At 36.2% G+C, this 22063-nt stretch overlaps 1 protein-coding gene and 1 pseudogene across 1 annotated transcript; both read right to left on the bottom strand.

Moving 5' to 3' along the window:
• Positions 1-779: 779 nt before the first annotated feature.
• LOC121421348 (E3 ubiquitin-protein ligase TRIM71-like) lies at positions 780-5091 on the bottom strand. The gene is made up of 2 exons (XM_041616043.1): positions 4957-5091; positions 780-3584 (listed from the first exon to the last, which is right to left on the bottom strand). The coding sequence occupies exon 2, from the start codon at positions 3564-3566 to the stop codon at positions 1635-1637; it is 1932 nt and encodes a 643-aa protein (XP_041471977.1). The 5' UTR covers positions 3567-3584; positions 4957-5091; the 3' UTR covers positions 780-1634.
• Positions 5092-14915: 9824 nt separating this feature from the next.
• LOC121421349 lies at positions 14916-17073 on the bottom strand (annotated as a pseudogene).
• Between the last annotated feature and the right edge of the window lie 4990 nt (positions 17074-22063).

Below are 22063 nucleotides of genomic sequence, written 5' to 3' on the forward strand. Positions count from 1 at the left end.
TAGAAAATTATTTGATTTCTCATGATATATCTAATGACATTATGTCTAAAATACAAGAACTAGAAATTTCCCCACACAGGATAAACATGATGAAGATGATGCTTGATAATAGCAAAGTTCAAAATGAAAATTGAAATCCATTGACGTTGCTTTTTATGCATTTTCGTGCTATTTTCTTAAATGCCGGCAATATTTGTTTGTTTTGTTTCACATTCAAGTAATCATATATAATTGCATTTTGAAATTGAAGCACTTCAAAAAAATATTCAAGAGCAGGAATCAGACCAATTCCATGAAGATAATATTTTTATATATATACACAGTGTAACATGCCTTGATAGAATGATAGCATAGAATAACGACATATACATGCATAAAATCATAAACAGTACACAGCAAAAGCTGTGGTGTTAACCGGTGTACATAGAGGACCACACCAGTTATTTTAAACCGGTTTAAAATGGTGTTATTACAACATCTTTTGTTGTCACAGTTACACTCTTTGGTGTTATGTTTAATCTCGAGGGTGTGATTTTAACACCTCAGGGTGTGGTCTCTAGTAACACCAATTGGTGTCAGTTTTAACACCGCAGTGTTTACAGTGTATAGCATACACTAATTAATATCAATGGTAAATATCACATTGCCACGATAGTCATTGCTAGACAAATATTATATACATGACATATATGAAGAGAGAAACATTTGGTTTCCCATAAAATATGTGTTTCAAGTTGTAGTTGGGTTGTTAAATGGTTTTACTTGACTCGAACATCAAAGAGTAGTTAGAGATTTCTTACAGGTAGAAAGGGGTACTTTAGTACTTAGCAAGAGTGCGCCCTCTAAGTGAATAAACATTATAGGTTATCAGTTGAACAAATCACATAAACAGGATACTGTTACAATATGTATATTTAACATCATGTCTTATATTTAAGCACGAGAAATTCTCTCACATAGGATACACATGATAAAGATGATGCTTGATATTAAGTGGAAAGCTGAAAATAGAAATTGAGATTCATTGACAATATGCTGTTTTATGCATTTTTCGTGCAATTTTCATAAATGAAATAACTTTTTTTTAGTGTTTCACACTTCGAAAAATATCGGAGAGTGATGATCGGACCATCTCCATGGAGATAATATTTATATATTCACACGTTATAATAATGTCTTGATTCACAGCATAGATATCTTTCAATTTATGAAAACATACAAGTATACGCGCATAAACAGTATACTCTTTTAATATCAATGATGAAGATCTGACCACCCATGATGGCATTACTAGTCAAATATTATATACAGTCAAGAATATGAATAGAGAATGATATGGTTTGTCATAAAATATTCAATAACAATTTGTCTGATATGCAAGTACTAGAATTTCCGTACACAGAGGATAAACATGATTAAGATGATGCTTGATAAATGCAAAGCTGGAAATAAAAAAGATGTAAGGAGCGAAATGTTTTTATATGGGTGAGAAACGAGAAAGAAATGATCCAAAAAATGTTTTATGTACTTTTACATTATAGCAGCTTACTTTAGCAGAAAATGTCAACTCAGTGGATATCACCCCCCCCCCATCTTCTGCGATAATAATTATGATATCATGTCATCAATTATTTTCAGCGGAATATATAGAGTCTATCCCCAGTGCAGAAAGCGATCTCTCCTGATCGGTACTGCTGGAGGTAACACCAATCATGCCTAAATAACTTAATAGGCCAAAATTGCTCAGGCTTCTCAATCTCGTAATCATTAACAAGGTTTCGAATGTGCCTTAGTTCATTTGTATACTCGTCAATACTCACCAAATCTTCACCATGCTTCACCTTGGCTATCAGGATTGTATTCCATTGAGATACAGCAGCGTAAAGGAGACTACCCGGTTTCGTTAATTCATGTTGTACAGCACCCTGTTTGTCTATCAATCTGATAGCATCCAATGATGAAATGATCAGAGAACCATGGTAACTAGTGATTTGATATGGTTCATACCCGTTGCATGGTATCTCCCTGACTGCTTGCCCACCTGCTGATGAAAATACCTGGATCTTATTGGCTTTCCTGTAGCTCACATAGATCAGATCATCACCATCAACAGTGAGACGAGGAATCCCGCCTTCATATTCACTCAGAGTCTTAAACATTACATTCAATTGTGTGTACTCTGGTGTGTACAGTGTAATGTTGTTTGAAGTATCAATCACAACACATCGACCATCAGAAAGAAACCCTACCCCCGATATTTTAACATCCTTCAGAACTGTCTCCTGAAGCTGACCATCAGTGGAGAAGATTTTCATGCCACCTGGGCTACATCCTAGTGCCATCCTACCGTCTGGTGTACCAACCATGGTACTAATGATATCTTGAGCTGGCAAAGCAACCTTCTTTACATTATCAATATTATAAGTAGGCAAAGAAACGTCCTTTTCATTAAATGTTTTATTAGTGGGTAAGGCGACGTTTCTTTCAACTACATTAACAATCTTTCCAAGGCCTAGCTCATCCGCTCCAACATTTCTCTTGAACCTGACACTTTTCCCCTTTCTGCCCGATTTCTTCGGCTGCTCGTAGTCAGGATCCTTTTGATCAAAGACCTCTCGTAACTCTTCACACAGAGTGTCGTGTGCAGCCAAAGTATCCATATCTAATGGAATCTTTATTTTGTTAGTTACCATTTCAGCCATGGTCGTCAACTGATTGATGTACTTCTTAGCCGTTGTCTTCATGCTTTCCAGTTCTTTCTCTACTCCTTCAGTCGTTTCCTTGACTTCTTTTAGCAGGCTTTCTCTCTTCTCTGTCAAGTGCCGGACCGCATCATCATATGCTTTGTTGATGTCACTTGTACACTGTTTCTTAGCATTGTCAACACTCTTCCTCTGCTCATCAATGAAATCAATGTACTTCTGAAAGCATGACTGTTGCTTGTCAACCTTTGATTTCAGGTCTTCGATGTTCTTCACGTGTTTATCCTCATAAGCAGCTCCCTCGACGACCTGGTGTCCCTCGACGTCTTTATGTTCCATCATACTGCATCTGAAGCATGTGAATCTCCTGCAGGTGGAACAGAAGTAATCCTCGTCTTCTTTTGGGTGTTTCCTGCATTTCCGGTATCTACGTACAGACACCTTTCCTGATGAGATCTCACTCATGGCAATGACTTCATGATCGATAAAGCCTTCCCATTGAGAGTGCTTATTAAGACAAGATGTGCAGAGATACTTGCCACAGTCTTGGCAGTAGACAACAGCATGGGGCTTGTCATTTGATTTACAATTTGTGCAAATCTGAGGATGGCCCTCCATATCCTCTATTAGACTTTTCAAAGCAAGATTTACCTGTAGTCTGTCGACATCTTCGTTTGGGACCTGGGTCACAGCTCTGCAGACAGGGCATCGGATCTGGCAGTTACCGTGACACTCTAAGAGGTTGTCCAGGCAAGTCTTGCAGAAAGTGTGGGAACAAGACAGGATCTTGGGATCGGTGAATGTAGAAAGACACACTGGACACTCTGTACTCTGGGAGATGACAGTCTTTAATGCTTCAGCCATGGTTGGGTTTATAGAAGACTGAAAAGTAATGATTACAAAACAAGATGAAGAATAATAAACACGTAAGGACCATAGAATCTGCTATTTGACTTACATCACTGAGTAATAAAAGGATCACGTTGGGTTTTGGAATAGGGAAAGGAAGGGAATGAGCAAGGTGAAATTGGAAATGATAAAATGAGGGGGGGAGAGGAGAAAGGGGAATGGAAAGAGGAGCTTGGTACAATGGGAATAAATTGGGAAGGTGAAAGGAAAGGAGTGAAAAGAAAAGAAGATTTTTAGGAATTATATTGCTTTAAAAAGAGTGTTATTTTTATAAGTTTATTTCCAATTAGTCTAATGCCATTTCGTCCAATTACCAAACTCCTTTACTATTATTTGGTCTAACATAAGCTAATCCACTATCCACATGGTCTAATTGCAATGTCTTTCAATCACCAGTTTATATAATAACCAGTTCGTCTAATAGCAATTAAGTCTAAAATCTAGTCTAACTGGACTTAGTGTTAATTGGACAAAATCAATTAAAATGAAATGGATATTTATTTAGACCAACTGGTTATGAGACGAAATGGTAATAGACGAACTGGTGATTAGACGATGTGATGATTGGACCAAATGGTTTTTAGACGAAATTGGTTTTTTTCTAAATTTTTTATTGGGTTTTCATAATTTTGTATAACAAATCACATATAATTAATACGAATAATTTAAAATATAAAGAATAAACAAATACGAAGAGAAAAACAGGCAGCATACACATTATTAATTTACATTAGAAGAAGTACAGCTTATCAACAGATAATAATTGATAAACATGTAGTAAAAGCAGTCATTTTGTCTCATTCTAAGTATTCCTCATCCCCTATAGTACAGTAACGGCAAGAATGTAATAACAGAGGAATTAAATCATTTGATTCACCTATTATTAAAGATAACAAATTCCATCCTAAAAAGGCATATTATGTTTTCTTCAGTTACATAAATTGATGTTGATGGACCGAATGGCACAAGACTAAGTCAAGGAAGACCATGTGGTGAGTGGAAGAATTGGCATTAGACGAATAGGTAATTTAGCTTTTCATTTTCCCCATTACTTCCGGGTTGGAAAATAAGTCTGATCACCCCTAAACAACGATCTTTATATATATAATTTAATTGTTTCGATCGTGTCTGTTCAAAGATGGTGATGTTACAATTTCTCACTGGAAACAATCGCTTATTATTGAAGAAAAATGGCAATCCAGTAATATTAAAGATATAATCATTAAACAAGCCATATCAATCAGTGTGTGATTTCAAATTCGACACGTTTCTGATATGGCATTTGAATGTGTAAAATATATACAGAATATCTTTGGAAAATACATGAATTATTCAATATACTTACATCAAAATGCTTATGTCCATTATAAACGATATGTTTCTCAGTTTGATCGAAGCAATAGTATTATACGGGGTCTAATAGCAGCAGTATTATATATTTTGGCTACATCAATTCATAATGGTGGTGCGTAGTGAATCGTGTGTAAATTTACAGTTGTTTACGAATTCTATTCAATATCAAACTATTTTTAGTAATTGGGAATTCTCGGTAACCTTTGACATGTTTCAATTGTGCATTCATGTACTTCAATTCAGCGTAACGGTTGATTCACGGGTTTTCTTTTTACCTGATTGAAAATAATCGAAATGTTTGAAGTATATTATTGACTTGTTTAGAGAGAAAAAAAAGAAAAGAACGAAAAGAAGAAAAGAAAGAAAAAAATGGTAGGACGGAAAAGGAACATAAGAAGAAAGGAAGAAAGGATTCAATAAAAAACAAAAAAGAAAGACAGAAAAAGAAGGAAAGAATGAATGAAAGAGAGGAGGGGAGAAAATATAAAAGAAAAGGGAAGGAATTAATAACGTGAATAGATAGAGAAAGAAAGAAATGAAGTAATAAAGAAAGAAATGAATAACGAAAGGAAGGAAGAAAGAAAGGAAAAAGAAAGAAAAGGAAAAGGAAAAAATGAATGAAAAAGGAAAGAATGAAAGGAACAAAGGGAAAAAGGAAGAAAGAAAGAAAGAAAGAAAAAAAAGAAAGAAAAAAAAAGAAAGAAAAAAAAGAAAGAAAGACAGGAACAAACAAAGAAAAAAGAAGAAAGGAATAATAAAGAGAAGATGGAAATAAGAAAATACAGGAACAATGAGATTATGAAAAAGGAAGAAACAAAGTAAACATTGAAAAAAAGAAAATAGGATTGGAAAAGAAGAATGACATGAGAAAAATGGGAAGAACAAAAGATGTAAGAAAAAACGTAATAGTTAAAAAGGGAAGGTGAGAGATAAAAGGAGAAAAGAGGAAAACAATAGGCAAAAGATGGAGGAGGAAATATAAGAAAGAAGAATAGAAGAAGAAAAGAGAAATGAAAAAGCAGAAATTGATCTTACTTGGCTGGAGGCAAATTCTGATTTGACATCTCGGCTTTTCAAGATGGAATTAGCAGGGGCGGATCCCAAAAATTTTAAATGCGGGGGGGGGGGGCGTAACCCGCACCAAAGGTACGTCTTGTCGGGGGATCTAGCTGGGGCCCTCCCCAAGAAAATTTTGTAAAAAGTAAGCCCCTCATGGTATGCGATTTCAGCGTTCTGAGGTCAGTCACTCTATAAGAAAATTTTCGATTTCATAAGTAAAAGGGCGTTATGATATAAAGTTGCCAATAGAGGCTTGGTGACTGAAATCGAAAAATAAGATTGTGGTACGCATTAATCAATGTAGATATGGTAGAGTAGGCGTGATTTACCAAGTCTTCTTCTTTACATCGCAGGCGCGTACGCAGGATTTTTGAAAGGGGGGGGGGTTCGAGCTGATTTTTTTTTTAAAATCTCCCGCCCAGTCTCTAAAAAGTGATGAGTGGGGGGAGGTGATGATTTTTTTTTTCAGCGCTGCAAATAAGACAATAACATTTAAGTGGGGATGGGTATGTAACAGTGCGGTCATGACCCGCGAGCGAGCAGAAATGTTCTCGTTTTTGCGTTGAAAACATAACCTTTTTGTCAATGGTTTGTTAGTATCATAGTCGATGCTACATGTCCTTCGGATCGTAGCACTCATGATATGGCCAACCGCGTAGCCAGGATTTCATTTTGGAGGGGGCGGTAAATGCACGCAAAGCGTGCCAACACTTACAGAGCGCGCAAAGCGCGCTCCCTAGGGGGTGGGTGCAGGGAGGGGAGTTTCCCCCTCCCGCGCGAAGCGCGAAGCTTTTAGTGTTTCATAAATTAAAATGAAAAGGAGCCGTTTCTCTTGTCTCTAGTACCTCCAATTCGGTTGACTATATTGCGATTTTGAACCTTGTTTTCAAAAGTGATTGTAAACGCACAAAAGAGGTATACAATGGAGGAAATTAAAATGATAATAACTCCGCGCGAAGCGCGGAAGCTAAAGTGATTTATCAATTTTTCTTGCCATAAAAAGGGTCCCGAGAAAAGGGTATTCTCAAAGATATATTGAAACTTTCTTTGGAAAGATCAGATTTGATTACAAACAATTTAGCATCAGTGCATATTTTTAACTCGCAAAACAGAGGAGAAGATTGGTAGAGGAAGATATTCCTCCCCGCGATGAGCAATGAAACTCTGAAATTTCAAAGGGCGGACGTTTCATCAAATGTAGATATCTCTAATACCCAATCGTCTCTAATTCAATTGATTTTCTAAGATTATTGAACTTCATTACAAGGAAAATAGTGCGCATAAAGTTGAAACTTCTGTGATTTATTGAAATTATCTATCTATATAATAAAGGATGATTAATTTTTTTGACTTATCCTGAAGCGCTTCATTTTGAATATAAAGAAACTTAAGTGTCATTCAAAATTTCAAACTGAGGGCGCAAAACAGGACAGGAGATGAATGTATACAGGGAAATGACATGAAGTTTAATACAATTTGATAAAAAAATATTGTACTTTTTTATTTAATACGACACGAATTCCATACCTTCCTCTTTTTAAATTAGGAACCTGTTTGCCCCCAAATTATGGTTGTTTATAGTAATGAGCTGAAAAGCGGGAGAAGCTGACTTTATGGAGGTGACGGCAGAAACTGATATAAAGATTTCACCCGCTCGGAGCCGACCAGACCAGAAGTTGCGCGATCATTTGAAAAAAAAAGATAACTTCATACATTTACTTCGGCCTAACCTTACTCAAATTCATGCCCTAATGTATACAGTTTTAACTTTAACTGGCAAGAAGCACATAGCTGAGGTGGAAAAACAGGGTTAGAGAAAAGGTGGGGGAACAACGGAGAATTTCAATATTGTCATTTAACCGCGCGCAGCGCGGAAGCAAAATTCATATATGAATTTAAAGCAAGAAGAGTGAAGGAGTTTCTCTTTTGAGAAAAAAATAAAGAATAAATAGAAAAAAACACAAAGCTACCTTTCTTCCCTTTCCTTCCTTCCCTTTTCCTTTTCTCCTCTCCTTTTTTCCCTTCTTTTTTTTCTTTTTGGGGACGCTTTTTTGGGGGGCGACCGCCCCCCCCCCCCGGCTACGCGCCTGGATATGGCCTTGATCAGAACACTAGAAACTTGAGAAATGTCATGAATAATTACGAGCGAGCGGAGTAAGCGAGCCGAAATGTTTGCGTTTTTCCGTCAAAACATACAATTCTTTTCAATAGCTTGTTGGTAATGATTACATATTAGTTGATGATACATGTCCTTCTGCTCGTAAGTCTCATGATATGGCCTTGATCAAGAGACTAGAAACTTAAGAAATTTCATAAATGATTACGAGCGAGCGGAGTGAGCGAGCCGAAATTTTCGCGTTTTCCCGTCAAAACATACATTTCTTGTCAATAGTTTGTTAGTAAATCAAGTATTAGTCGATGCTACATGTCCTTCTATTCGTAACACTCATAATACGGCCTTGAACAGGAGACTAGATACTTATGGAATTTCATAAATTATTACGAGCGAGCGGAGCGAGCTAACCGACATTTTAGCGTTTTCCGTCATTTTGGTTTTCATATTGGTAAAACATATTTTGTAAGAAAACGTATGTCTTTGTCTTGGTTCACTTGTATTCATATGTATACATCATAATAATCATGTATGGCCTTGTTAATGGCGATACCGTGATCATGTCGGCGACATGCGGAAATAAAAAATATAATAAAATGGAGCGAGCGAAGCGAGCGGAAATTTTTTCTGTGTTTTTCGTCGGAAACATGAGATTCTGTTCATTATTGCTGTCATATACATTATTGGGTAAGGGAACTGTCCGTAACCAGACCAAGGAGTTATCAGGCTCTTGCCCGATAACTCCTTGACCAGACCGACCTCTGGGGAGACAAGCAAAAAAAAAAAAAAAAGGAAACGAAAGGGGGGGGGGGTTGAACCCCCGAACCCCCCCCCCTTGCGTACGCGCCTGTTACATCGTATGTATACTGTCAACCAATGAAATATTTCAACGCAGTAAATCCAATATAGACATGTCATATATGATGTCACTAATTCTAAAAAAAAAGCTTTCAGTGATGAGTAAGTTGTGTTTGTATATCAGCTAAAATGTGTCTGGTAGCGTCGTTTGCCTTCATGTGAACCAACTGAATGCGGTCCCATTGCGGGTAGGCCTGTGGGATTGGACCGGGCGATACGAGGTCGTTAATTAAACATGGGTATGATGCCTCATTCTTCTGTTTTAAACGTTTCTTTCTACTTAAAAAGGACACATTTTTCTACAGGTTGCCCCAAAATAGGGGGTTCGGGCTGGCTGCCCCCCCCCCCCCGTTCTCGACCAAAAAATAGTAGGAACAGTAGGAACATGTATGTGCCGCGGGCAAGACAAAACAAAACGGAGGCCTAATTAGAGCGGGCTTATTGTAAAAAGGAGGGTCCTCGGGGCGGGCTTCAGAACTACAAATGTTTGTGAAAACGGGGGTCCTTGAAACGGGTCGCCTGTTTGTGAGTGCGTATGCATGTAGGCGGCGGAAGCGGGGGGATGGAGGCGACAGACCCGTTGAGGTGGGGGATGGCCCCCCCCCCCCCCTCTAGAATTTTAATTGATAACTTTCTTTTTTTTTTGCTTGTCAATTTTTTTTTCCTGTGTCCATCACAAAATTTCAGGTGGACCCCTCCTAATTTTGTTGGCTTCCGCCGCCAATGCGTATGCATCCATATGAAACTTGCATGTAGCTAGCCCGGTGGCAGCAAGTGGCAGGAGCGCCGGGTGCTCTTGCGCAGAGGCAATGTTCGGACAGCGCTCTGCGACCGCTTTTCACCAAAATTGCGGCTTATTGTAGCAGATCAACGCGACCGGAACGGCAAAACGGAAACATGCGAAGCTTTGGAGCAGATTTCTTTCTACTGTTTTGTCGATGATAAGAAAATGCTATGCTTTGGAGGGGCTTTCTTTGTTCTTTTTCTCAATAAGACAAAATGCTATGCCTTGGAACAGACATTTGAGTGTAAAAATGGGGGTCGCGGGACATACCCACTATGAGTGCCCCTCCCCTTGGAGTCAATCCTGGTTAAGTGATGACTGCAACATATTTCAAATTTCTTAAAGGGAGTGATACTCCAGAATTGAAATACAATGATTGGAACAAATAATAATAAGGGAAAATTAGACAAAGAAAATGCTGGAAATCTCATCAAAAACGTAAAAGGACAACAACGTTATGACATTTTAGATTCTGCAGTACTTCGGTGAAACAGGTTTTTAATTTCATACATTTCGTCTTGCGCAATGAGAAGCCGATGATATTGTCTTTCTGCTTTTGTGTATTTTTTCAATATAAGAAGTATTATATTTTTTAATCCAAGGGATGTTAAAAATTAGATTAGGCTTATTTTGTGAAATAGCCAGGGTAGTAGTAGTAGTAAGGATAGTAAGTGGATAGAAATAGAGGAGTAACAAACAAAGAGAAAACAAAGAAAAGACTAAAGAGGAAAGGATGATAGGAGGGAAGAAATAAAACAGAAAGGGGTAAAGTAGAACAGGAGAAAATGCGTGAGAAAAAAAGCAAGAAACAGATACTAAAGACAGATAGAGAGATGATAAAAGAAGAAACAAGTGGAATGCCTCTGGCCGTCTCACCTGCATCACGCGGTTCAATATAGCAGCAGTGCTGACTTTGAATACTACTCTAACTCGCACAAGATGTTCAGTGATACATGGTTACTCTTATGTCCACTTTTTATGAACTAGACCAATAAACTTACAGAGATATGATGGTTATTCAACAAAAAACCCCAACATGGCCAAAGTTCATTGACCTTACATGACCTTTGACCTTGATCATGTGACCTGAAACTCGAACAGGATGTTCAGTGATACTTGATTACTCTGATGTACAAGTTTCATGAATCAGATCCATAAACTTTCAAAGTTATGATGGTAATTCAACAGATACCCCCGATTCGGCCAAAGTTCATTGACCCTAAATGACCTTTGACCTTAATCATGAGACCTCAAACTTGCACAAAATTTTCAGTGATGCTTGATTACTATTATGTCCAAGTTTCATGAATCAGATCCATAAACTTTCAAAGTTATGAGGGGAAATCAACAGATATCCCCAATTTGGCCAAAGTTCATTGACCCTAAATGACCTTTGACCTTGGTCATGTGACATGAACCTCATGTAGGATGTTCAGTGATACTTGATTAACCTTATGTTCAAGTTTCATGAACTAGGTCCATATATTTTCTAAGTTATGTTGACATTTCAAAAACTTAACCTCGGGTTAAGATTTCGATGTTGATTCCTCCAACATGGTCTAAGTTTATTGACCCTAAATGACCTTTGACCTTGGTCATGTGACATGAAACTCTAATAGGATGTTCAGTAATACTTGATTAACCTTATGGCCAAGTTTTATTAACCAGGTCCATATACTTTCTAAGTTATGACGTCATTTCAAAACTTTAACCTCAGGTTAAGATTTGATGTTGACGCCGCCGCCGCCGTCGCCGTCGGAAAAGCGGCGCCTATAGTCTCACTTTGCTTCGCAGGCGAGACAAAAATGGAAAACAAAAGAAAGCAAATAATAATATGTTCCTCCTTCTTCTCCCTGGCGAACCTGATTAGGGCATTCTCGCAATCATTTCACAGACGCTTTCTATAACACATAGAATCTTTTGACAATAGCTCTTCATAACAAAACAGTCTTTGTCGAAAATTGGTGAATCAATTCAACAGTTTCGTACTGGGGCCCGTTGCAGAAAGAGTTGCATTTAAACACAAGTCAAAAAATCAATCGCAAGTCCGAAATGCGAGCTGTTGATTGGTTGAAAATCAAGTTGCGCGTGATTTTTAGAGTTGCGTTTGATTGCAACTCTTTCTGCAACGGGCCCCAGGACTCTGACTAGGCAAACGACACATTAGTTATATTTCATCCTGTCCGAGTCTTAAGACGATGTAGGCCTACTGTCACGGTCCACCAACTTTCGACAATGACCTCTAATCTTTCCATTATGATTTGACAGGCATTTTTAATAGATTCCCAATGTTCCAGAAAGCGTTTCCTCATTTCCATATTTATCTATTGAAAAATCTCCATCTTTCTTTCCTTCATTCCTTTCTTCCTCCCTTTATTTCTTTATATATGCCTTTCTTTCCTTCTATCTTTCTCCCTTTTTGTTCTATTCTTTTTTCTGAACAAGTCAATACTATACCAGTGACATACAGATTACTATCTTTAAAACTTTTATTGATTAATCAACTTTATACAAAGAATTTGTCTTCTCGTCATCAAAGTATTTTGCTTCATTAAATCGTTAAAAGAAAAAAAAACAATATCTGTAATAATATCAGCCAAATTACAGCAAATATGAATTATGATATTCTGTTATTATTATATTACTACTCTTTTACAGATTTTGAAATTGCATTTCCTTTATTCACTTTCCAACGTTTACATTGTAATGTTTGGTTTCGTACATTTTAAGAAAATTTCTAAAAGTTATTATGTATACTATGATAAAATTGATGATCAAATCTTTTATAGTTCCTGAAAATGAAGAGCACAATTGATTTTACCTTTTAATAAACTCATTCTACTTGTAAACTCGACATATCGTATTGTAGAGCTGTATATTGTGAACTTGGTTCTTAAATACTTACATGTTATTATATTTACACATTTGCACATCATTGTTCTCGATCATATTTGTGCAAATATAAAAAATTACATTCACAGTGATCATACTTTCCTTCTCAATTGTATAATTAATTAATGACGTTTTCTCTTCATTCTGGATATACTGCATGATTCTTGATGAAAGAGAATTTTTGCTAAAATAAGTATATCTGTAGACAATAAATTAATTATGATATTACAGTTTCATTTTTTCCCACGTTAATAGCAGGTCATATCTGACGTGATCTTCTATCGAATTGAATCCTTTTTTAAAAGGCAAAATCCGAAGCAGAAATTTGAAATTATATTATTGAATGATTTTCAAAACTTAGATAGAATGTAACAATTTGATTGAGTTATGTTCTTTCCTCAAGATTTTTACGACCACGGGGAAAAGAAGAAAAGTAAATGAAACTAAAAGGCTGAACATATCATTGTCTGAATATTATGTCGAAATCTATCACAAAATTAGATGTTTGCACCGTTTTGCTAGCTCCCAGCTTTTTAGGAATTTTGCCCCTTCAAAAATTTTCTTTTCGCTCCATTTGATTTCTTTTATTTTTTACAAAGTTATAATATATGCAAAACAATATATAAATATAGATTTAATATAGTGATGGACCAATGAAAGGTTCTTCAGACTTCAAAATGGATGGCAAATATCGACATCCATTGACTCATAACAACTGCGCTTTTACTATACATTTCGTGCCATTGCCTGAAATACAATAAGCTATTCTCCGTAAAGCTATTTTATTTCACGTTCGAGTTATTCCATATAATTGCATTTTCAAATTAAATTTCTTCGAATATATCGAAGTCACATCGGTTCTTTATCAAATACAGGTAAAAAAAATACACAGTATAAGCATGTTCTATAATGATAACGGAGAACGTTGTTTTTACCGTAAAGACCATGATCTCATTTGCTTTCTGCCTGATCAATACATAAAATATATATATTACAAGAACATACATAGTACAGCATACCAACTATAAAATGAATAGTAAATATTACACTTCCACCATGGTTATTACTAGTTAAATATGAAGTATATGTTTATGAATAGAAATTATTTGATTTCTCATGATATATCTAATGACATTATGTCTAAAATACAAGAACTAGAAATTTCCCCACACAGGATAAACATGATGAAGATGATGCTTGATAATAGCAAAGTTCCAAATAAAAATTGAGATCCATTGACGATGCTTTTTATGCATTTTAAGCTATTTTCTTAAATGCCAGCAATATTTGTTTGTTTTGTTTCACATTCAAGTTATCATATATAATTGCATTTTGAAATTGAAGCACTTCAAAAAAATATCAAAGAGCAGGAATCAGACCAATTCCATGAAGATGATATTTATATATTTACACAGTGTAATCGTGTCTAGATAGAATAATAGCATAGAATAACGACATATTACAATTTGTGCATAAAATCATAAACAGTATAGCATACACTCATTAATATCAATGGTAAATATCACATTGCCACGATAGTCATTGCTAGACAAATATTATATACATGACATTTATGAAGAGAGAAACATTTGGTTTCCCACAAAATATGTGTTTCAAGTTGTGGTTGGGTTGTTAAATGGTTTTACTTGACTCGAACATCAGAGGCAGAAAGGGGTACTTTATTACTTAGCAAGAGTGCGCCCTCTAACTGAATAAACATTATAGGTTATCAGTTGAACAAATCACATAAACAGGATACTGTTACAATATGTATATTTAACATTATGTCTTATATTTTAAGCACGAGAAATTCTCTCATATAGGATACACATGATAAAGATGATGCTTGATATTAAGTGGAAAGCTGAAAATAGAAATTGAGATTCATTGACAATATGCTGTTTTATGCATTTTTCGTGCAATTTTCATAAATGAAATAACTTTTTTTAGTGTTTCACACTTCGAAAAATATCGGAGAGTGATGATCGGACTATCTCCATGGAGATAATATTTATATATTCACACGTTATAATAATGTCTTGATTCACAGCATAGATATCTTTCAATTTATGAAAACATACAAGTATACGCGCATAAACAGTATACTCTTTTAATATCAATGATCTGACCACCAATGTTGGCATTATTAGTCAAATATTATATACGGTCATGAATATGAATAGAGAATCATATGGTTTGTCATAAAATATTTAATAACAATTTGTCTGATATGCAAGTATTAGAATTTCCCCCACCGGAGGATAAACATGATTAAGATGATGCTTGATAAATGCAAAGCTGGAAATAAAAAAGATGTAAGGAGCGAAATGTTTTTATATGGGTGAGAAACGAGAAAGAAATGATCCAAAAAATGTTTTATGTACTTTTACATTATAGCAGCTTACTTTAGCAGAAAATGGCAACTCGGTGGGTATCACCCCCCCCCATCTTCTGCGATAATAATTATGATATCATGTCATCAATTATTTTCAGCGGAATATATAGAGTCTATCCTCAGTGCAGAAAGCGATCTCTCCTGATCGGTACTGCTGGAGGTAACACCAATATATCCCTGACTTCTCAATCTTGAAATCATTAACAAGGTTTCGAATGTGTCTTAGTTCATTTGTATACTCGTCAATACTCACCAAACCTTCATCATGCTTCACCTTGGCTATCAGGATTGTATTCCATTGAGATACAGCAGCGCAAAGGAAACTACCCGGTTTCTTTAATTTATGTTGTACAGCACCCTGTTTGTCTATTAATCTGATAGTATCAGATGATTTAGTGATCAGAGAACCATGGTAACTAGTGATTTGATATGGTACATACCCGTTGCATGGTATCTCCCTGACTGCTTGCCCACCTGCTGTTGAAAATACCTGGATCTTCTTGGCTTTCCTGTAGCTCACATAGATCAGATCATCACCATCAACAGTGAGATCAGAAATCCCACCTTCATCTTTACTCAGAGTCTTAAACATTACATTCAATTGTGTGTACTCTGGTGTGTACAGTGTAATGTTGTTTGAAGTATCAATCACAACACATCGACCATCAGAAAGAAACCCTACCCCCGATATTTTAACATCCTTCAGAACTGTCTGCTGAAGCTGACCATCAGTGGAGAAGATTTTCATGCCACCTGGGTTACATCCTACTGCCATCCTACCGTCTGGTGTGCCAACCATGGTATTAATGCTACCCTTAGCTGTCAAGGCCACGTTCTTTACATTATCAATATCATAAGTAGGCAAAGAAACGTCCTTTTCATTAAATGTTTTATTAGTGGGTAAGGCGACGTTTCTTTCAACTACATTCACAATCTTTCCAAGGCCTAGCTCACCCATTCCAACATTTCTCTTGAACATGACACTTTTCCCCTTTATGCCCGATTTCTTCGGCTGCTCGTAGTCAGGATCCTTTTGATCAAAGACCTCTCGTAACTCTTCACACAGAGTGTCGTGTGCAGCCAAAGTATCCATATCTAATGGAATCTTTATTTTGTTAGTTACCATTTCAGCCATGGTCGCCAACCGATTGATGTGCTTCTGGGCCGTGGTCTTCATACTTTCCAGTTCTTTCTTTACTCCTTCGGTCGTTTCCTTGACTTCTCTTACTAGACTTTCCCTCTTTACTGTCAACTGCCGGACTGCATCATCATATGCTTTATTAATGTCACTTGTACACTGTTTCTTGGCGCTGTCAACACTTTTAGTCTGTTCATCTATAAAATCAATGTACTTCTGAAAGCATGATTGTTTCTTGTCCACCTCTGATTTCAGTTCTTCCATACCCTTCGTGTGTTTGTCCTCGTAAGCTGTTCCCTCGATGACCTTGTGTCCTTCCCCCGTATGTTCCATAACAACACACCTGAAGCATGTGAATCTCCTGCAGCTGGAACAGAAGCAACACTCGTCTTCTTTTGGATGTTTCCTGCATTTCCGGTATTTACGGACTGAAACCTTCCCTGATGAGATCTCACTCATGGCAATGTCTTCATGATCGATAAAGCCTTTCCATTGAGAGTGCGTATTAAGACAAGAGGTGCAGAGATAGTTGCCACAGTCTTGGCAGTAGACAGCAACATAGAAATTGTCATTTGATTTACAATTTGTGCAAATATGAGGATGGCCCTCCATATCCTCTATCAGACTCTTCAAAGCAAGATTTACCTGTAGTTTGCCGACATCTTAGTTTGGGACCTGGGTCACAGCTCTGCAGACAGGGCATCGGATCTGGCAGTTACCGTGACACTCTAAGAGGTTGACCAGGCAAGTCTTGCAGAAAGTGTGAGAACAAGACAGGATCTTGGGATCGGTGAATGTAGAAAGACATACTGGACACTCTGTACTCTGGGTGATGACAGTCTTTAATGCTTCAGCCATGGTTGGGTTTATAGAAGACTGAAAAATAATTATTATTAAACAAGATGCAGAATAATAAACACGTAAGGACCATAGAATCTGCCATTTGACTTACATCACTGAGTAATAAAAGGATCACGTTGGGTTTTGGAATAGGGAAAGAAATGGGAGGAGCAAGGGGAAATTGGGAATGATGAGGGGGAGGGAGAAAGGGGAATGGAAAGAGGAGCTTGGTACAATGGGAATAAATTGGGAAGGTGAAAGGAAAGGAGTGAAAACAAAAGAAGATTATTAGGAATTATATTGCTTTAAAAAGAGTGTTATTTTTATAAGTTTATTTCCAATTAGTCTAATGCCATTTCGTCCAATTACCAAACTCTTTTACTATCATTTGGTCTAACATAATCCACTATCCACATTGTCTAATTGCAATTTCTTTCACTCACCAGTTTATATAATAACCAGTTCGTCTAATAGCAATTAAGTCTAAAATCTAGTCTAACTGGACTTAGTATTAATTGGACAAAATAAATAAACATGAAATGGATATTTATTTAGATTAACTGGTTATGAGACGAAATGGTAATAGACGAACTGGTGATTAGACGAAGTGATGATTGGACCAAATGGTTTTTAGACGAAATTTTTTTTTCTTAAGTTTTTATTGGGTTTTCATAATTTTGTATAACAAATCACATATAATTAATACGAGTAATTTAAAATATAACAGAATAAACAAATAAGAAAAGAAAAACAGGCAGCATACACATTATTAGTTTACATTAGAAGAAGTACAGCTTATCAACAGATAATACTTGATAAACATGTAGTAAAAACAGTCACTTTGTCTCTTCTCTGTATTCCTCATCCCCTAGTAAAGTCAAGAATGTAATAACAGAGGAATAAAATCATTTGATTCACCTATTATTAAAGATTAACAAATTCCATTCTAAAAAGGCATATTAAGTTTTCTTCAGTTACAAAAATTGATGTTGATGGACCGAATGGCACTAGACTAAATCAAGGTAGACCATGTGGTGAGTGGAAGAATTGGCATTAGACGAATAGGCAATTTACCTTTGCATTTTCCACATTACTTCCGGGTTGGAAAATAAGTCTGATCACCCCTAAACAACGATCTTTGTATATATAATTTAATTGTTTCGATCCTGTCTGTTCAAAGATGGTGATGTTACAATTTCTCACTGGAAACAATCGCTTATTATTGAAGAAAAATGGCAATCCAGTAATATTAAAGATATAATCATTAAACAAGCCATATCAATCAGAGTGTGATTTCAAATTCGACACGTTTCTGATACATATGGCATTTGAATGTGTAAAATATATACAGAATATCTTTGGAAAATACATGAATTATTCATTATACTTACATCAAAATGCTTATGTCCATTAAAAACGATATGTTTCTCAGTTTTATTGTAACATATTTAATCAGGATAAAGATAAAACATGATCAGCCGAGGCTGTTTGACATCATGGTCCTGACAACACACACATAATATATACAATGCATAAAAATAATTTCTAAAAAGTAGATAGATAGATAGATAGATGGATAGAGAAATGGTTTTATTAAAAAAAACACTTCATGGTAGCCCAAAGGCTAAATTTACATTGTTTTACATTGTAAAGATCTTGTTACATGTAAGATTAGGTATATACAAAGACAATTTTGAACAACATGAAAATTTCAAAGTAAACTATCAATATACAAAAATCATAAAAATACAAACATAAGCCTCCAAACCAATTAAGTTAGAATAATAAAAGATTGTGAGCCATGCATGTAGTAAACTACATGCATGGCTCACAATATAAAAATATTTATAAGTGGTATGACCTAGACGAAGAACAGGATAAAAGAAAGAAGAAAGACGAGAGAGGAAGGTAAGAGAAAGAGGAGGGGGAGAGGTGGGAGAAGGAAATAAAAGAAGGTCAGTCTATTAGAAAACAATACATATCATTTCATTAAACGACGGCTTTAAAATATTGGCATTTATACATACGTCTAATAACTTCAAGAGAATTTGCATTTTGAATATCAGATGGGAGGCTATTCCAAACCAAGCCACCAGCATATTTAAAACAACTCTTATTCGAGAGTAGGCTTTGGTAAAACGACGTTCAACGTATTGGCAAGTCTAGTATTAACAGAATGTCTTTCAAAAACCATTTCCACTTCATTGCACATTCGGACTGGGGCCTTTTCATGAATACAGTTATACATTATACAAGCTAAAAAGTAATCACGTCTGATATCAAGAGTTTGCCATTTAAGAGAATTAATTATATCAAGGCCATTTACATAATAATCAAAATTGCCTGTTACTATGCGTGCAGCCCTTTTCTGTAATCGTAAAAGTGTATTTCTATTATATAAAGAACAGTTTCCCCATACGGAACAAGAATAATCAAAGGTTGGTTGTATGGTGCATTTATATATTTTATTCAAATCATCCTTGTTTGAAAATTTACTAATTTTCATTAGTGTGAATATTTTGTAACTTTAAGACTTAATTAAATATTTTATATGAGCATCCCAGCATAGTTTACAATCTAACATTATGTCTAGGTATCTTATGCTTTGATCGAAGCAATAGTATTATACAGGGTCTAATAGCAGCAGTATTATATATTTTGGCTACATCAATTCATCATAATGGTGGTGCGTAGTGAATCGTGTGCAAATTTACACTTGTTTACGAATTCTAGTTCAATATCAAACTATTTTTAGTGATTGGGAATTCCCAGTAACCTTTGACATGTTTCAGTTGTGCATTCATGTACTTCAATTCAGCGTAACGGTTGATTCACGGGTTTTCTTTTTACCTGATTGAAAATAATCGAAATGTTTGAAGTATATTATTGACTTGTTTAGAGACAAAAAAAAGAAAAGAACGAAAAGAAGAAAAGAAAGAAAAAATGGTAGGACGGAAAAGGAACATAAGAAGAAAGGAAGAAAGGATTCAATAAAAATACAAAAAGAAAGAAAGAAAAAGAAGGAAAGAATGAATGAAAGAGAGGAGGGAAGAAAAAATAAAAGAAAAGGGAAGGAATTAATAAAATGAATAGATAGAGAAAGAAAGAAATGAAGTAATAAAGAAAGAAATGAATAACGAAAGGAAGGAAGAAAGAAAAAAGAAAGAAAAGGAGAAGGAAAAAATGAATGAAAAAGGAAAGAATGAAAGGAACAAAGGGAAAAGGAAGAAAGAAAGAAAGAAAGAAAGAAAGAAAGAAAGAAAGAAAGAAAGAAAGAAAGAAAAAAAGGAAAGAATGAAAGGAACAAAGAAAGAAAAAAGGAATAATAAAGAGAAGATGGAAATAAGAAAATACAGGAACAATGAGATTATGAAAAAGGAAGAAACAAAGTCATTATTGAAAAAAGAAAATAGGATTGGAAAAGAAGAATGACATGAGAAAAAAGGGAAGAACAAAAGATGTAAGAAAAAACGTAATAGTTAAAAAGGGAAGGTGAGAGATAAAAGGAGAAAAGAGGAAAACAATAGGCAAAAAATGGAGGAGGAAATATAAGAAAGAAGAATAGAAGAAGAAAAAAAAAGAGAAATGAAAAAGCAGAAATATTGATCTTACTTTGCTGGAGGCAAATCCTGATTTGACATCTCGTCTTTTCAAGATGGAATTAGCAGGGGCGGATCCCAAAAATTTTAAATGCGGGGGGGGGGGGCGTAACCCGCACCAAAGGTACGTCTTGTCGGGGGGATCTAGCTGGGGTCCTCCCCAAGAAAATTTTGTAAAAATTAAGCCCCCTCATGGTATGCGATTTCAGCGTTCTGAGGTCAGTCACTCTATAAGAAAATTTTCGAGTTCATAAGTAAAAGGGCGTTATGATATAAAGTTGCCGCTAGAGGCTTGGTGACTGAAATAGAAAAATAAGATTGTGGTACGCATTTATCAATGCAGATATGGTAGAGTAGGCGTGATTTACCAAGTCTTCTTCTTTACATCGTATGCATACTGTCAACCAATGAAATGTTCCAACGCAGTAAATCCAATATAGACATGTCATATATGATGTCACTACTTCTAAAAAAAACACGCTTTCAGTGATGAGTAAGTTGTTTTTGTATATCAGCAAAAACGTGTCCGGTAGCGTAGTTTGCCTTCATATGAACCAACTGAATGCGGTCCCATTGCGGGTATAGGCCTGTGGGGTCGGACCGGTCGTTACGAGGTCGTAAGTTAAACATGGGTATGATACCTCATTCTTCTGTTTTAAACGTTTCTCTCTACTTAAAAAGGACACCCTTTTTCTACATGTTGCCCCAAAATAGGGGGCTCGGGCTGACTGACCCACCCCCATTATCGACCAAAAAAGTAGTAGGAACAGTAGGAATATGTGCCGCGGGCGAGACAAATAACAGGGGCTTAATTTGAGCGGGTTTATTGTAAAAAGGAGGGTCCTCGGAGCAGGCTTCAGAACCACAAATATTTGTAAAAACGGGGGTCCTTGGTCGCCTGCGTGTGAGTGCGTATGCAAATCCCTATGGAACGTGTATGCAGGTAGCCCGGTGGCAGGGTCTTGCGCAGAGGCAATGTTCGGACAGCGCTCTGCGACCGCTTTTCATCAAAATTGCCGCTCATTGTAGCAGATCAACGCGACTGGAACGGCACAACGGAAACATGCGAAGCTTTTGGAACAGATTTCTTTCTTCTTTTTTGTCGATGATAAAATGCTATGCTTTGGAGGGGCTTTCTTTGTTCTTTTTCTCAATAAGACAAAATGCTATGCCTCGGAACGGAAATTTGAGTGTAAAAATGGGGGTCGCGGGACATACCCACTATGAGTGCCCCCGGGCTTGGCACCCCCCCCCTTGGATTCACCCCTGATTAACTGATGACTACAACATATATCAAATCTCTAAAAGGGGGAGATACTCCAGAATTGAAATAAAATGATTGGAACAAATAATAATAAGGGAAAATTTGACAAAGAACATACTGGAAATCTCATCAAAAACGTAAAAGAAAAAACAACGTT

Source organism: Lytechinus variegatus, chromosome 9 (genome assembly GCF_018143015.1).
Source record: "Lytechinus variegatus isolate NC3 chromosome 9, Lvar_3.0, whole genome shotgun sequence".
In the NCBI taxonomy this organism is placed as follows: domain Eukaryota; kingdom Metazoa; phylum Echinodermata; class Echinoidea; order Temnopleuroida; family Toxopneustidae; genus Lytechinus; species Lytechinus variegatus.